The sequence below is a fragment of the Odocoileus virginianus genome, chromosome 18, assembly GCF_023699985.2.
Source record: "Odocoileus virginianus isolate 20LAN1187 ecotype Illinois chromosome 18, Ovbor_1.2, whole genome shotgun sequence".
Classification (NCBI taxonomy): domain Eukaryota; kingdom Metazoa; phylum Chordata; class Mammalia; order Artiodactyla; family Cervidae; genus Odocoileus; species Odocoileus virginianus.
Genome location: NC_069691.1, coordinates 3688078 through 3703933, shown reverse-complemented (window position 1 = coordinate 3703933; position 15856 = coordinate 3688078). Strand labels below are relative to the sequence as shown.

Here is a 15856-nt window from a genome sequence, read left to right as displayed (position 1 = left end):
TGTGTATTCTTGACCCCCCTTCCTAATATCTTCTGCTTCTGTTAGGTTCATACCACTTCTGTCCTTTATTGTGCCCACTTTTGTGTGGAATGTTCTGTTGGTATCTCTAATTTTCTTGAGGAGATCTCTAATCTTTTCCATTCTGTTGTTTTCCTCTATATCATTGCATTGATCACTGAGGAAGGCTTTCTTATCTCTCCTTGATATTCTTTCGAATTCTGCATTCAAATGGGTATTTGCTTTTCGCTTTCTTCTTTTTGCTTCTCTTCTTTTCACAGCTATTTGTAGGGCCTCCTCAGACAGCCTTTTTTTTTTTTTTTTTTTTTGCGTTTCTTTTTCTTGGGGATGGTCTTGATCCCTGTCTCTTGTACAGTGTCACGAACCTCCATCCATAGTTCTTCAGGCACTTTGTCTATCAGTTCTAATCCCTTGAATCTATATATAAATTCCACTATATAATCATAAGGGATTTGATTTAGGTCATACCTGAATGGTCTAGTGGTTTTCCCTACTTTCTTCAATTTAAGTCTGAATTTGGCAATAAGAAGTTCATGATCTGAGCCACAGTCAGCTCCTGGTCTTGTTTTTGCTGACTGTATAGAGCTTCTCCATCTTTGGCTGCAAAGAATATAATCAATCTGATTTCGGTGTTAACCGTCCGGTGATGTCCATGTGTAGAGTCTTCTCTTGTGTTGTTGAAAGAGGGTGTTTGCTGTGACCAGTGCATACTCTTGGCAAAACTCTGTTAGCCTTTGCCCTGCTTCATTCTGTACTCCAAGACTAAATTTGCCCGTTATTCTAGGTGTTTCTTGACTTCCTACTTTTGCATTCCAGTCCCCTATAATGAAAAGGACATCTTTTTTGGGTGTCAGTTCTAGAAGGTCTTGTAGGTCTTCATAGAACCATTGAACTTCATCTTCTTCAGAATTACTGGTTGGGGCATAGACTTGGATTACTGTGATACTGAATGGTTTTCCTTGGAAATGGATAGAGAACATTCTGTTGTTTTTGAGATTACATCCAAGTGCTGCATTTTGGACTCTTTTGTTGACTATGGTGGCTACTCCATTTCTTCTAAGGGATTCTTGCCCACAGTAGTGGATATGAAGATCATGAGTTAAATTCACCCATTCCAGTCCATTTTAGTTTGCTGATTCCTAAAATGTCGATGTTCACTCTTGCCACTTCCTGTTTGACTGCTTCCAGTTTGCCTTGATTCATGGATCTAACATTCCAGGTTGCTATGCAATTTTGCTCTTCACAGCATCGGGCTTTGCTTCTGTCACCAGGCACATCCACAACTGTGTGTTGTTTTTGCTTTGGCTCCATCTCTTCATTCTTTCTGGAGTTATTTCTCCACTGATCTCCAGTAGCATATTGGGCACCTACCAACCTGGGGAGTTCATCTTTCAGTGTCCTATCTTTTTGCCTTTTCATACTGTTCATGGGGTTCTCAAGGCAAGAATACTGAATGGTTTGCCATTCCCTTCTCCAATGGACCACATTTTGTCCAGAGGTATATCTTGGGGGCAGTGCTAGTATTATAATAAAACATGTGAAATTATTGCTTAAGTTTAGAGACTGTATGCAGACACTGCTGGCTGTAATGCTCTTATTCTTCTTGTGAAACTGTGTCAGTCTGCCCATGATTGTAGCTCCAAGGGAGAAGGGACAGATTGACAGAGGAAACTTTCTGTGCATACCTACGTATGTCTCTAGGAACATAGAGAGTGGTTGAAGCATCTTGGACATTTTGATTTTTTCCTGATGACAGGATCCTGATGAGGGTTAGCAAAACAGATATCGCTGTTTCTATTTTATTACCTGGTTTTCTAAAAAAGGGCTTTCTTCTTTCCTTAGTGAGATTAGTCGCCTGGACCTGGGTCTAAGTGTGGAAGTATGGAACAAAGGACTGATCTGGGACACCATGGTGGGGACTGTGTGGATTGCGCTGAAGACGATTCGTCAGTCGGATGAGGTCAGTCTGTGCGTTTCGCTTTGGAGGTATGGCTCTAGCCCTTGCTTCTCCTCACCCTAGCTGCATTCAGCTAATGTTCATCTGTATATTTCAGATTTTTCTGTCCTGTTTCTAACCAGAGGACATGATGCCTGCTTATTCCTAATGTCACCCAGAGGGTCAGGAGGTTTCATTTAAGTCTGGCCTTCCCTCTGCCCTGTGACTGAACTCAGGGCTGCCGGAGCACCTTTCTAGCCTTGTCAGGGAGTTCGCCCCCTGTATACTCTGCATGGCATGGGGGTGTGTGTGGGATCGGCTGGGTGAAGGAGGGGAGCGTGAGGGACGGGGATAAGGAGAGAGAGAGAGAATGTGTGTGTGTGAGAGAGAGAGCGCGAGAGAGATTGGCCAGTCTAGGAAAGCTGTGGCTTCTGAATTTCCTCTAAGACACTGTTCTGAGAAGAGTCCCCTCAAACTTTGTCAGCCAGCTCTTTGAATCACCGATCCTAGGGACCTGATTTCAGTCTTCCTTCTTCTACTTACAGCCCTAACAAAGTTTAAGGAACTACAGGTTTGGCAGTTGGTATTCACACTTGACTTCATAGTGTTTTCAACACTGAATTTCCATCGCACTTTACCAGATGAGAATGTAATTCAGCATCATTTCCTATGTCACTGTCTGAATGTTTTCACTATGGCCCCAGTTCAGGTCAGCTTAACTAGCAATGTTACTAGCTCTTTAGTGATTAGAAGTAGTGATGTATTAAGTGACATAATCATTTAGAATCATACAAATTAAGTATTGATCCATGGGGATGCCTTGTTTTTGAGTTTAGTGCTCTGGAAGTTCTATCGTCGGTGGGCTGGCAGAAAGCTGAGCACAGTGAAAACTGCCTTTCCCCGGAGGGGGAGGACAGAAGCCTCCCACAGCGGAGGCGGTGGTGACTCGGTGTGTTTGCCTCGTTAGGATATGAGTGGCCCTCAGAAGCTCTCTGACAGGGAAAATGAGAGAAAAGCACATGGGCTTTTAACCGAGGGGCAGTCCTGAAAGAGTGAAGTTTAATCTTAGATCTCTGTTTTCTAGGAAGGGCCTGGGGAATGGTCCACGTTGGAGGCAGAGACATTAATGAAAGATGATGAAATCTGTGGAACTAAAAACCCAACTCCCCATAAAATTTTACTTGATACAAGATTTGAGTTGCCTTTTGGTGAGTCTGATTTAAAAAACCATTTAACACTTTTTACATTTAATACGGTTTGAAGTTGTTTCTAGTTGTTTTATTACTGTGTCTTTTGTCAGCTGTTCTCCCTTCAGGGCATCCTGTTTTCTGTTCTCTTCCCTGTAACGCCAAGCTAGGGTGTGTGCAAAGTAAAGTCTAGAATGGTGCTCGTTAAAGAGTCCACACTAAAAGCATTCTTTTCAAGTCATTTAGTTTCTTATTAACCATTCCTTATGATGACTTATGAAATACTTGTTACAGAATATCAATGACTTATTCTTTAGATAATATTTTCACATTTATTGTCTTGAAGTTAATATATACCCTATGATTTGTCAATTTAAACATTAAAGTAGCACTAATAGAATAGTAGTTTAAAAAATCATACAAAAATATGTACTCATTGAAAAAATTTAGATAGTATGGGAATGTATATGGATAGAAGGTTAAGTCTCTCTTCCTGCTTCCTATGACCTTTTTTGCATTCCCCAGAAATAAACTGTTGAGTTTCGTGTGTCTTGGTTTAGGCACATGAAATTTCTTCTCTAGAAATTTATTTTGACAAATTTTGGTCATACTTTATGTAGTATGTATGGTGATAGTGTTGTATAAAACATATTATCTTGGACATCACTTCATGTTATACTTATCTACCTTGCTGATCTCAATAGTTTCTTTATATCATAAATTAAGCAGTCCTTTTTCTTTTGCAATCGTTTATTGATTGACAGGTAGGTTGTTTCCAGTTTTTTTTTTTTAGTATATATGCTGCTATAATGAACAGCTTCATCTGTACCCATTTATGAGTCTAAGATAAATTCCTTAAAGTAGAATTTAAGGAATAGGGAAAAAGATATATTCATTGTTACTTTTCATAGTACTGCCAAGTTGCTTGTGTTAAAAAAAAAAGGGTTGTGCCAGTTTATATTCCTACCAACTATGTCTCAAGTGTCTTTTTTCTGTACATCTTTGCCAACATTTTGTAATTTCCCGATTTTTAAACATTGGTATCTTGTTTAATTACTTTTTTCAGTTTTAATTTTGACTGTTTACTGATATTCATGTATACTCTTGTTGCAGATATCAGTCTGTTTTTATCTTGTACCTTATGGTGATTTGAGCAAAAATGGCATGATTTTCCAGTAAGCTCAGAAATAACAAACTCAGAACAACTATTACTTTACAAAAAACAGAAAGGAAGACAGACTTTCTTGCGTATCTGTAGGCCTAGTTTCAGGTGAAGAGAAAAACAGCTGGAGTTCTTGCTTATGGCTGAGTTGCTTGTATTCTTAGTGCTGTGTTCTTAGCTGTACCAGTCTGGAATGGAGTTTGTCTTCTTGAATTGGGAGCAGGGTGGGTGGGGAAGGATCTTCGTTCAAATACAGCACTTAAAGTTGTAGTTGATTTTCTTGAATATGTGTTTCTTCTTCTTCTGTACGCTCTTAGGACCATTTCTAGAGACTTTCAGTTCAGTTCAGTTCAGTTGCTCAGTCGTGTCTGCCTCTTTGCGATCCCATGGACTGCAGCATGCCAGGCCTCCCTGTCCTCCAACTTTGTCACTCTCCTCTTTCACTTTCATCAAGAGGCTCTTTAGTTCCTCTTCACTTTCTGCCATAAGGGTGGTATCATCTGCATATCTGAGGTTATTGGTATTTCTCCCTGCAATTGATTGCAGCTTGTGCTTTATCCACCTCCACATTTCGCGTGATGTACTCTGCATATAAGTTAAATAAGCAGGGTGACAATGACGTACTCCTTTCCCAATTTGGAACCAGTCCATTATTCCATGTCTAGTTCTAACTGTTGCTTCTTGATCTACATACAGATTTCTCAGGAAGCAAGTAAAGTATTCCCATCTCTTCAAGAATTTTCCAGTTTGTTGTGATCCACACAGTCAAAGGCTTTGGTGTAGTCAATGAAGCAGATGTGTTTCTGGAATTCTCTTGCTTTTTCTGTGATTCACCAGATGTTCTCAATTTGATCTCTAGTTCCTCTGCCTTTTCTAAATCCAGCTTGAAGATAATGAAAGTTCTCAGTTCACATACTGTGAAGCCTATCTTTGAGAATTTTGAGCATTACTTTACTAGCATGTGAGATGAGTGCAATTGTGTGGTAGTTTGAGCATTCTTTGGCATTGCCTTTCTTTGGGATTGGAATGAAAACTGACCTTTTCCAGTCCTGTGGCCACTCTGTGTTTTCCAAATTTGCTGGCATATTGAGTGCAGCACTTTCACAGCATCGTCTTTTAGGATTTGAAATAGCTCAGCTGGAATTCCATCACCTCCACTAGCTTTGTTTCTAATGATGCTACCTAAGGCCCAGTTGACTTCACACTTCAGGATGTCTGTTCTAGATGAGTGATCACACCATCGTGGTTATCTGGGTCATTAAGATCTTTTTGTGTAGTTCTTCTGTGTATTCTTGCCACCTCTTCTTACTACCTTCTACTTCTAGAGACTTTAAATGGTATTTTTTAAAAGTTCAGTTTCTCTAGGAAATAGATCTGTGGAGCTCCTCACACTGTCATGCTAGAAATCGGTCAGTCCACTTCTCATTACATTTTAAGCAAGCACTCCTCTTTCAAAACTGCATCATTATATTGTGTCATAGGGAGAAATATACATTTCTTTCTAGACTTTGTTTCATGAGAGCACTTGGAAAGTTTATTTTGGTATTTATAGTATTTGCTTGGCACATAATAGGTGCCTAATACATTTTTTTGAGTAAACATTAAGGTAAAAAGTGTCTTTGTGGGTTAATGTAAGTGTGCTAATAAGGTTTTGTCTCTGTGATAACCATGTTTGGGATATAGTTTTTAAAAACTTAAAGGGTCCTTCTTAAGGAAGATTTTGGCTTGTAGCATGCCATATTTCAGCAAAGGAATTTTCCTTTGGATAATTCAGAAACCTATGAAATATTCTATTAAATTTTATACCATCATCTTTTAAAAATGCTAACTTTTAATTTTTAAAATCATGTTGTAAGTTCAGAAAATACAGGTGTACAAAAAGACAAAGATTTTTTACAATCTCATTTACTAGATTTTTTTTTTACATATTTTTTTCAATATATGTCTACAGTTTTTCCTATAAAATGGCACTGTATATTATTTTGAGCTGTTTTATTTACTAATTACATAATTATAATATTAATGTTGTATAAAATGTGTTTCAGTGGTTCATTTGCTTTTAGTATATGAATGCACAGTAATAGTAAAAATAGCATTTGTTGATCAGTAACTGTGTGCCAGTGGGTATATCCTAAGTATTTACATATGTTATCTCATTTAATCTTCACTTTAGTCCTTTGAGGTAGACCCAAATATTAGTTCCATTTTAAAGACGAGGAAACAGAGGCACAAAGTATTTAAATCTTTTGCCTGAGATCATTTGGGTAGTAAGTGGTAAAGTTAACTTTGAGATGATTTGGCTCCAGAGCCTGGGCTTTTAATTTAAACTAATATATATTTAACCACTCCTCTTCTTGGGTACTTTGATTGTTCTAAGTTTGTGTTATTAAATAGTACTGCAATAACCATCCTTGTAGCTCTATGTTTTTACTTCTTAAAACTATTTTTAGCAGTGAGGTAGTAATAGATGCACCATGGTTTAAAAACTACCCAGCAAAAATTAGGTCTCCCTCACAAATCAGTTGTCTTTCTTTGTTATAGGCTACCACAGTTAATACTTGTGGGTCTTTCCAGGGTCCGTCTTTGAATCTATAAGCATATTTAAATCCCATCTCCTTTTGAAAACACAAATAGCACATGTTCTAACGCATCCACTGTCCTTTGCTGTGTTGTCCTTAGCCGTGTGTGTATCTTGGTGAATTGCTCTATCAGAACGTTCAGACTGCAGCGCAGCCGCTCTGCCTCCCGCCTCTCTTCCTCGCAACACATGCAGAGCACACCACTTTATGGGTGGGGAGTGCTGAACAAGTTAGTGAATTACTCCAAGGTTTTATTGTCAGACTTTGAATAGTCTCACCAAGTGCTGCAGAGTAAGCAGTCTGAGGGGAAGGAGGTGAAATTTTGCCTAGGAAGGACAAAGGAGAAAGGGCTGTGTTTGATTCCTTCTTGTGGACTGCTGGAAAGTCTACCTGTTTAAATGTCACCAGAGCTGACCTGATCCACGTTTTGTCTCAGACTGGGTTCTCTTTTGTGCTGAATATATGGATATTTGACGTTTTTAAAAGATGTTTCATTTTTTTAGAAGTTGTTACATTCAATCTTAAATATATAGAAAAAGGCTATGTATATCATTTTTCTTTGCTTTTTTTTTTGTTGTGGTAGAATACACGTAACATAAAATCAAGTACCTCAGCCATTTAAAATATACAGTTCCGCGGTGTGAATACATTCATAGCGCTGTGCAGCTGTCACCACTATTCATATCCATAGCTCATTTCATCTTGCGAAACTGAAGCTCCCTACCCATCAAATGGTAACTCCCCAGTCTCCTCTGCCCCTAGCCCCTGGCAACTGCCATTCTTCTTTCTGTCTCTGATTTTGACTACCCTGAGTACCTTCTAATGGTGGAATCATACAGCTTTTGGCTTTTTTGTGTGTGACTGGTTTATTTCACTTAGCCTAGTATCCTCAAGGTTCACCTATGTTGTAGCATGTATCAGAATTTCCTTCCTTTTAAAGACTGAATAATATTTCCTAGTATGTGTATATCACATTTTGTTTATCTAGTCATTCATTGATGGATACTAGGGTTGCTTCCACATTTTCACTATTGTGAATAATGTTGCTATGAACATTTATATTTCTGCAAAAAAACGGGGATTTTTAATAGCGACTGTGTTGAATCTATAATTGCTCTGGGACTTACTGACATATTCATGATTTTAAGTCTTCTGATCCGATGGGAATAATGATATATTATTTTAGTTTTTGTGAATATTCAAGATAATGTTCATGGCAAGAACATGTAAAATTAGTCTGTCACTACCACTCTTCTAACTAGGATCATTTAATAAAGTATTATCTACCTATGATTAAATTATTACCCTGGTAATATGGCTTCTTCTTTTTTTGTGATAGATATCCCAGAAGAGGAAGCTAGATATTGGACCTACAAATTGGAGCAAATCAATGCCTTGGGACCTGACAATGAGGTAGGAACTATTTTTACAATGTGAAAGCAGAAATTGTTCAGTTGTGTCCAACTCTTTGTGACCCCATGGACTCTATAGTCCACAGAATTCTCCAGGCCAGAATACCGGAGTGGGTAGCCTATCCCTTCTCCAGCGGATCTTCCCGACCCAGCAATCGAACCAGGGTCTCCTGCATTGCAGGCAGATTCTTTACCAGCTGAGCCACCAGGGAAGCCCCAGAATACTGGAGTGGGTAGCCTTTCCCTTCTTCAGGGGATCTTCCCAACCCAGGAATTGAACTGGGGTCTCCTGCATTGTAGGCTCTTTACCAGCTGAGCGACCAGGGAAACTTACAATGTGAAGAGTGTCTGTGTAGGACACTTTAAGGGAGTGACTTGGGAACATGCTGAAGAATGAAAGAATTTAAACTGTATTAAAGAAAAAAAGGTAGCTAGAATATTGCCTGTTATTGGAAAGATCTATCCATTTTTTTCTTTTCTTCCAATTGTCCCCCAGAAGTGGCTGAATTGGTACTAGTGTGACTCTAGACTGTTGGGGAGCAAGCTTATACTAGGGAATCTGTCCTCTTGGAACAGAGATGGGCAGAAGGCTTTTTTCCTGTTCATTTCCAGATTTTTGGATATGTATCCTTGTTTATGTGCTGTTGTTTAGACTACCACATTGCTTAGTTCTGCTGTCCTAACTTATTTCCAGAGCTGAGGTTGGTGCACAGAATAGAACACAGTCAGCTCAATCTGGGCCATTAGGAATGGGGAATGTTTTGTTGGTGGTAGCAGAGGGAAAAGGTAAGTTTTTTACTTAGGACATGCTGGGCTGTTAGAGCATTTGTCTGATTAGACAGAGGTAGAATTTGGAGTTGTTGTTGAGTCTCTAAGTCGAGTCTGACTCTGCAACCCCATGCACTATAGCATGCCAGGCTTCCCTGTCCTTCAGCATCTCCCAGAGCTTGCTCAAACTTATGTCCATTGAGTTGGTGATGCCATGCAACTATTTCATCCTCTGTTGCCCACTTCTCCTCCTGCCTTCAATCTTTCCCAGCCTCAGGGTCTTTTCCAATGAGTCAGTTCTTCACATTAGGTGGCCAAAGTATTGGTGCTTCAGCTTCAGCATCAGTCCTTCCAATGAATATTCAGGGTTGATTTCCTTTAGAATTTGGAGTGCGAGGGTATATTTTTGTGGAAATGACTGGTAAGCAACCTCCTGACAGAATCTGAAGCTCAGGGTTGGATGAGGTCAGGCATAGAGTTTGGATTTATCAACGTATTTATAGCAATTGAAGTCATAAGAATAGAAGCACACACTCAGGTAAAGTAGGTAGAACGAGTATTGAAGAATAGAGACAAAACTTTGGGAAACATCAAAGATAGAATCTTGAGAAACAAAGAAGTCTGAGGAAGAGCTGCCTAAAAGAGAGGGCATGCTAAGTCACTTCAGTTGTCTGACTCTTTGCGACCCTATAGACCACAGCCCACCAGTCTCCTCTGTCCATGGGATTTTCCAGGCAAGAGTACCGGAATGAGATGCCATGCCTTCCTCCGGAGAACCAGAAAAAGGTTTTCAGAACAAAGAAAAAGAGTTTTAAGGCAGAAATTCTTGACAGTGTGAAATATCACCAAGAGTGATTTGATGAGTATGTTGGTTTCCCAGGGCTGCCAAAACAAAGTAGCACATAACTGGGTGACTTACAATGACAGAAATATATTCTCTCACACAGTTCTGGAGTCTGAAATTCTGACATCACTTTTGGTGGGATCAATGTCTTCTGGAGGCTTTGGGAAGAAGCTGCTCCATGCTTCTCTTCTAGTTTCTGGTGCTTCCCAGCAGCCTTTGCTGTTCCTCTGCTTGTCAGACACATTATTTCAGTCTCTGTCTCCATTGTCACATGCCTTCCTGTGTTGTCTGCCTGTCCTCACAAAATGTTCTCTCTTTTTCTGTCTGTATTCAAATTTCCCTTCATTTTCTGGGCATACCAGACATTGGATTAACTCGATTACATCTGCAGGGAGTCTATTTCCAAATAAGGTCGCATTCATAAGTACTGAGACTTAGGAGTTCACAACATATCTTTTTTTCTTTTTTAAAAATATTTATTTGATTGTGTCAAGTCTTAGTTGCTGCATGTGGGATCTAGTTCCCTGACCAGGGCTCGAACTCAGGGCCTCTGCATTGGGAGTGTGGAGTCTTAGCTACTGGACCACCACAGACGTCCCCACAACATACCTTTTTGAAGGACACAATTCAACCCACAATGAGTTGACTCAAAGATGAAGAAGTGGCCCAAGGATGAACTACTCTTTTCAGGGTTTTTCCTTACCTTATCTAAACCTTTAGTAGGCTTTCTGTTATTAAAGCTGCATAACCTTTCTCATATCCAAGCCAGCACCCTAACTTTTCTTCATCAAAAGCTTCAGTCTGCCTTGGTAAATGCCAAAATCCACTCTGTCTTTATATCCACCTTACCCTTTGTATTTCTGTTTTCCCAAACCCTGCCTGTGGAGTGGTATACAGCTTTCCAAACTTTGATCTTTGTTTTCCTAGTAAAGAGATGCATTGTATTTTTTATTTTACAAGCTTTACTTTATGTAGAATCAGATGAACGGGTTAAAATAATTAAAAAAAAAAACCTACAATGTAGGATACACAATTTTGTAGAATTTTCCAAGTTCTAAAAATGATGGTTCTTGGTCTATAGTTTCAACTCTTGAGTTTTTTGCTTTCTGTTTCTATTCTAGTATATGGCGCTCACTAAGTTTATTTTCTTTGTCCGTTCCTAGGCCTCCCTGTTTTTTTTCAAGTTTTATTGAAATACAATTCACATAGCATATAGTTCACACATTTAGTAGCTTTTAGTATGTTCAGCGTTGTACATTTATCACAATTTTAGAGCATTTTCATTGCCCTGTAAGAAGTCCTGTGCCCTTAGCTATTATACTCTAATCCTGGGAGTATCCTTCTCAGACCTAGGTAACCACTAATCTATTTTCTGTCTGTGTACATTGGCTTATAATAGATATTCATATAAATGGAATTATACGATATATGATCCTTTGTGACGGTCTTCCTTTACTTGACGTATTTTCAAAGTTTCTTCTATCTTGTGGCATTTAACAGTACTCTGTTCACTTATAGTTAACAGTTTTAGAAACATCCAGATTGTTTTACAAAGTAGCTATACCAGTTTACATTCCCACCAGTACTTTATAAGGAGTCTAATTTCTTCATATCTTTGCCAACATTTATCTGTCTTTTCAAATAGCCCTTCTAGTGGTTAAAAGTGGTGTCTCATTGTGATTATTAGTTTATTTAAAGGCTTTTTTTAAAATTATCAAAAGTCTTGAACATGAAAAATATATAGAAATAACTTCCCTCTTTTGCTGGAGTATTTTAAAATAAATCCCAGACATCATCTTCTCTGAAGTATATATCTTTAACAGATAATGCCTTAAAAAATAATTGCAGTGCCTTTAACACATTGAATTTAACCATAATTTCTTACTAGTCTGAGTTCAGTTTTCCATTAGTGTCTCAAAGATGTCTTTTCACAGTAGGTATATTCAATTCAGGATCCAGGCAAATTGTATGTATTTGGTTACTATGTTTCTTAAACCATTTTTATTCTAGAATTGGTTTCCTCTTCTCTCGTTTGTTTTATAGAATTCCACACATTCTGGATTTGGCTGATTATGTCCCCGAGGTCTTATTTACCATGTTTCTCTATCCGTCTTATTTTTTTTAAACTGAAAAACTATATCTAGTAGTTTGAGGATTAGATGGAGATTTAGATTGATGTTGTTTTTTGGTTTGTTTTGAAGGCAGATTGTGTCTTGACTCAGTTTTAGTGATGGTAGAATTAAACAGTGGATTCAACTTGGTATCAGTCTGTTTCATCTGTTATAAAGTGACCCCCCCAGCCATTTACCTAATGGTTTTAGCAACAAGTAATAATGATTATTTTATTAGGGTTGCACAGTGATATTTTTCTAATTATATCACCTCTTCAACATTTACTCACTATGATTTGTCTATAAAACAGAACTTTCTCTCACCTGCTATTTGGTTCACTTGAAATAAAGTCTGTATAAGAAAAACATTCCCTTTAGCAGTTTTCAAATTAATGAGCTGTTGCATAAGCAGCTTCTCAAGATGACCTGTGCATTGTTTTTTTTTCTAATGACATATAATTATCAATTTATGAATTTTTATATATTTGTGTTTCAACCCATTGCAGTCTTTGCTCTTTTTGATACTAAACTTGTCTCATCTTTGATTAGTGGAATCTTCTTGGTTTCTTTTTTCTATATCATGAAAAAGTTTTAAACAAAAATATAAAAGTTGAAGGACTAGTAAAATGAAACCTGTACACTTATCCCCAAGATTCAGTGATTATCAAAATTTGGTCAAACTCACTGCAAAATCGTTTTAAAGACACAATGTCAAATCTTATATTTTCCCCCTCTGGTGTGCAACAGTTCCCATACACAGCAGCCTCTTGGTCAAGACCGACCTTGGGACCTACCACTTGAGCTTAAATGTGTCACTGTTTGTTACTGTTTCTACTCACGGAAAATTAGGTTTGCACTGTTATAAATGCATGCTTCAGTAAACATCTCTGAGCCTGTTTCCCTGTGCTTGTGTGGGAGACTCTCTGGGTATATGCCTGGAAATGGAATAGCTCTGTCGTGGCATGTGCTCTATGCAACATCACTAGATGTTGCTAAATTGTTTTCTAAAGTAATTGTGCCAATTTATATTCTAGTTTTCCTGCTTCTCTATATTTTTACTAACACTTGTTATTGTCAGATTTTAAATTTTTGCTAACCTAATGGATTTAGAGCTTTATCATTTAAATTTGCATTTCTCTGTCTTGACTTTTTAAAAAAATATATTTATCTATTTTAAATAGAACAAAAGTGAATATTTTTAATGATAAAAGGTACAATTCACAAAGAAGATAGACATCATAAACCATTATACACCTTAACAACAAAGAAACATACATAAAGCAAAAATCAGAAGAAATAGAAAAGAAAAACTATATAATCATAAGACATATTTACATTTCTCTAGAATATTTTATCAAGTGCAGAAAAAATAAGAACAGGAGCATCTTGAATGATGCCATTAATAATTTAAATATAATAGATTTATATTTAATTAATTTATATTAACCATATCCTACAAAAATAGATTTAAAATTTTGTATATCATACGTTGTTATTAGATGTCCATAGGACGTTTAGAAAAACTGGCAAAAAGATAGACATTACAAAATTTCAAAAGTAGAATTCTTTTTTTGTGTGTGTGATTCAGTAATACATATACACATATTTTTGAAATTATTTTCCATTATAAGTTATGATAAGATATTGATTATAGTTCCTGTGCTATACAGTAAACTTTTGTTGCTTGTTGCATGTTTATTTTTTAAATTATAAATCTAGCATTCTGTTTCTACAAGTGGAATCAAAATGTCATACATTTTTTACTTAGGCAAAAATTAATGTTTTCTAAAATATATATATTACAGATATTATATATATGTATACAAAAGCTTTTCTACTATGCTTGATAAAGGCTTGAGAAAGAACATAAAAAAAAAAGTGGAGATGGAGAAATTGGAGAATATAAACTAAATGAAATGGGAGCACTGAATATGAAATAGAAATTGTGAAACAAACTAGATAAAAGTAAAAGATCCTCATTAAGTCCATTGCTTTTAAACATGGCTGCTCATTAGAAACATATCTGGAGCTCTGACAAAAAAAAAAAAGCAGTACCTAGACATTTGTATTTTTCAGAAAATTCTAAGTTAATTCTGATATGCATATGAAATTTAAGAAGTGATTACAGATTTTTCTGTTAAGCAGTTATTTTGGTGACATAGAGTTCGTTAATTTTTCTGTTGACCAGTCATGGTACAATAGTATTAAGTGGGTGAGAGTTACATGATCACAATAGCACAAGATATTTATCTGTTTTAACAATCAATAGCCAGACAAAAAATAAAAGATAATTACAGTTGCAAGCCATAATGGAAACATGATTAACCTAACAATATAGGATAATTACATACAATTTGGGGGGGTCAAGCAGAGTGATGTGGTAAGTGGAAGTGCATACATGTACATGTTTTCTTCTGCTTAACCAGTCTGTGTCTTTTGGTTGGTGTATTTAATCCATTTACATTTAAGGTAATTATTGGTGTGTATGATCCTATTACGGTTTTCTTAATTTAAAAAAAAATGTTTTTAGATTTATTTTCTGTAAGGCTTTTCCTTCTCTTGTTTTCTGACTAGAGAAAGCATTTGTTGTAAAGCTGGTTTGGTGGTGCTGAATTCTGTTAACTTGCTTGTCTGGAAAGCTTTTGATTTCCCCATCAAATCTGAATGAGAGTCTCGCTGGGTCGAGTGTTCTTGGTTGTATTTTCTTCCTTTTCATCACTAAATATATCATGCCATTCCCTTCTGGCTTGTAGAGTTTCTGTTGAGAAATCACCTGATAGCCTGATGAGAATTCCCTTGTTATTTGTTGTTTTTCCCTTGTTGTTTTTAGTATTTTATCTCTGTCTTTAACTGTTGTCAGTTTGATTACTGCGTGTCTCGGTGTGCTTCTCATTGGGTTTATCCTGACTGGGACTGTCTGTGCTTCCTGGACTTTGTTGATTATTTCCTTTCCCATGTTAGGGAAGTTTTCAGCTATTATCTCTCTTCAAATATTTTCTCAGGTCCTTTCTCTCTCTTCTTCTGGGACATCTATAATGTGAATATTGGTGCATTAAACGTTGTCCCAGAGGTCTCCTAGTCTGTCTTCACTTCTTTTCATTCTTTTTTCTATATTCTGTTCTGTGGCAGTGATTTCCATTTTGTCCTCCAGATCATTTGTCCGTGCTTCTGCCTCAGTTATTCTGCTATGGATTCCTTCTAATGTATTATTTATCTCTGCTTGTTTATTCTTTAGTTCTTCTAAGTCTTTGGTAAACATTTCTTGCATCTTCTCAATCTTTGCCTCTATTCTTTTTCCAAGATCCTGAATCATACTCACTATCATTATTCTGAATTCTTTTTTTGGAAGGTTGCCAATCTCCATTTCATTTAGTTGTTTTTCTGGTGTTTTATCTTGTCCTTTCATCTGGGACGTAACTTTCTGCTTTTTCATGCTGATTAACTTTCTGTGGTATGGTTTTGGTTTTAGCCACTGTTGAATTGTGGTTCTTCTTCCTTCTGCCTGCCCTCTGATGGAGGAAGCTAATCTGTAAGCTTCTTGATGGGAGAGACTGGTGGTGGGAAAAACTGGGTCTTGCTCTGGTGGGCAGGGCCTTACTCTGTAAAGCTTTAATCCAATTATCTGCTGATGGGTGGGGTTGCTCTTCTTCCCTATTAATTTTTTGGCCTCAGCCCTCATGTCTATGGGTTTCCCTCATAGCTCAGATGGTAATGAGTCTGTCTGCAGTGCAGGAGACCCGGGTATGATCCCTGGGTCAGGAATGTCTGCTGGAGAAGGAAATGGTAACCCACTCCAGTATCCTTGCCTGGAAAATCCCATGGACAGAGGAGCCTGGTGG

General features: G+C 37.4%; 1 protein-coding gene across 3 annotated transcripts in view; it reads left to right on the top strand.

Annotated features, from left to right (window-relative positions):
- The window catches only part of UNC13B (unc-13 homolog B), a 202903-nt gene that overhangs the window by 48162 nt on the left and 138885 nt on the right, over positions 1-15856 (top strand). For all 3 annotated transcript variants that reach the window (XM_070480297.1, XM_070480296.1, XM_070480295.1), the window contains exons 4-6: positions 1861-1978; positions 3039-3162; positions 8222-8295. In XM_070480297.1, the coding sequence (XP_070336398.1) occupies positions 1861-1978; positions 3039-3162; positions 8222-8295 (316 nt within the window). The remainder of the gene's footprint in view (positions 1-1860; positions 1979-3038; positions 3163-8221; positions 8296-15856) is intronic.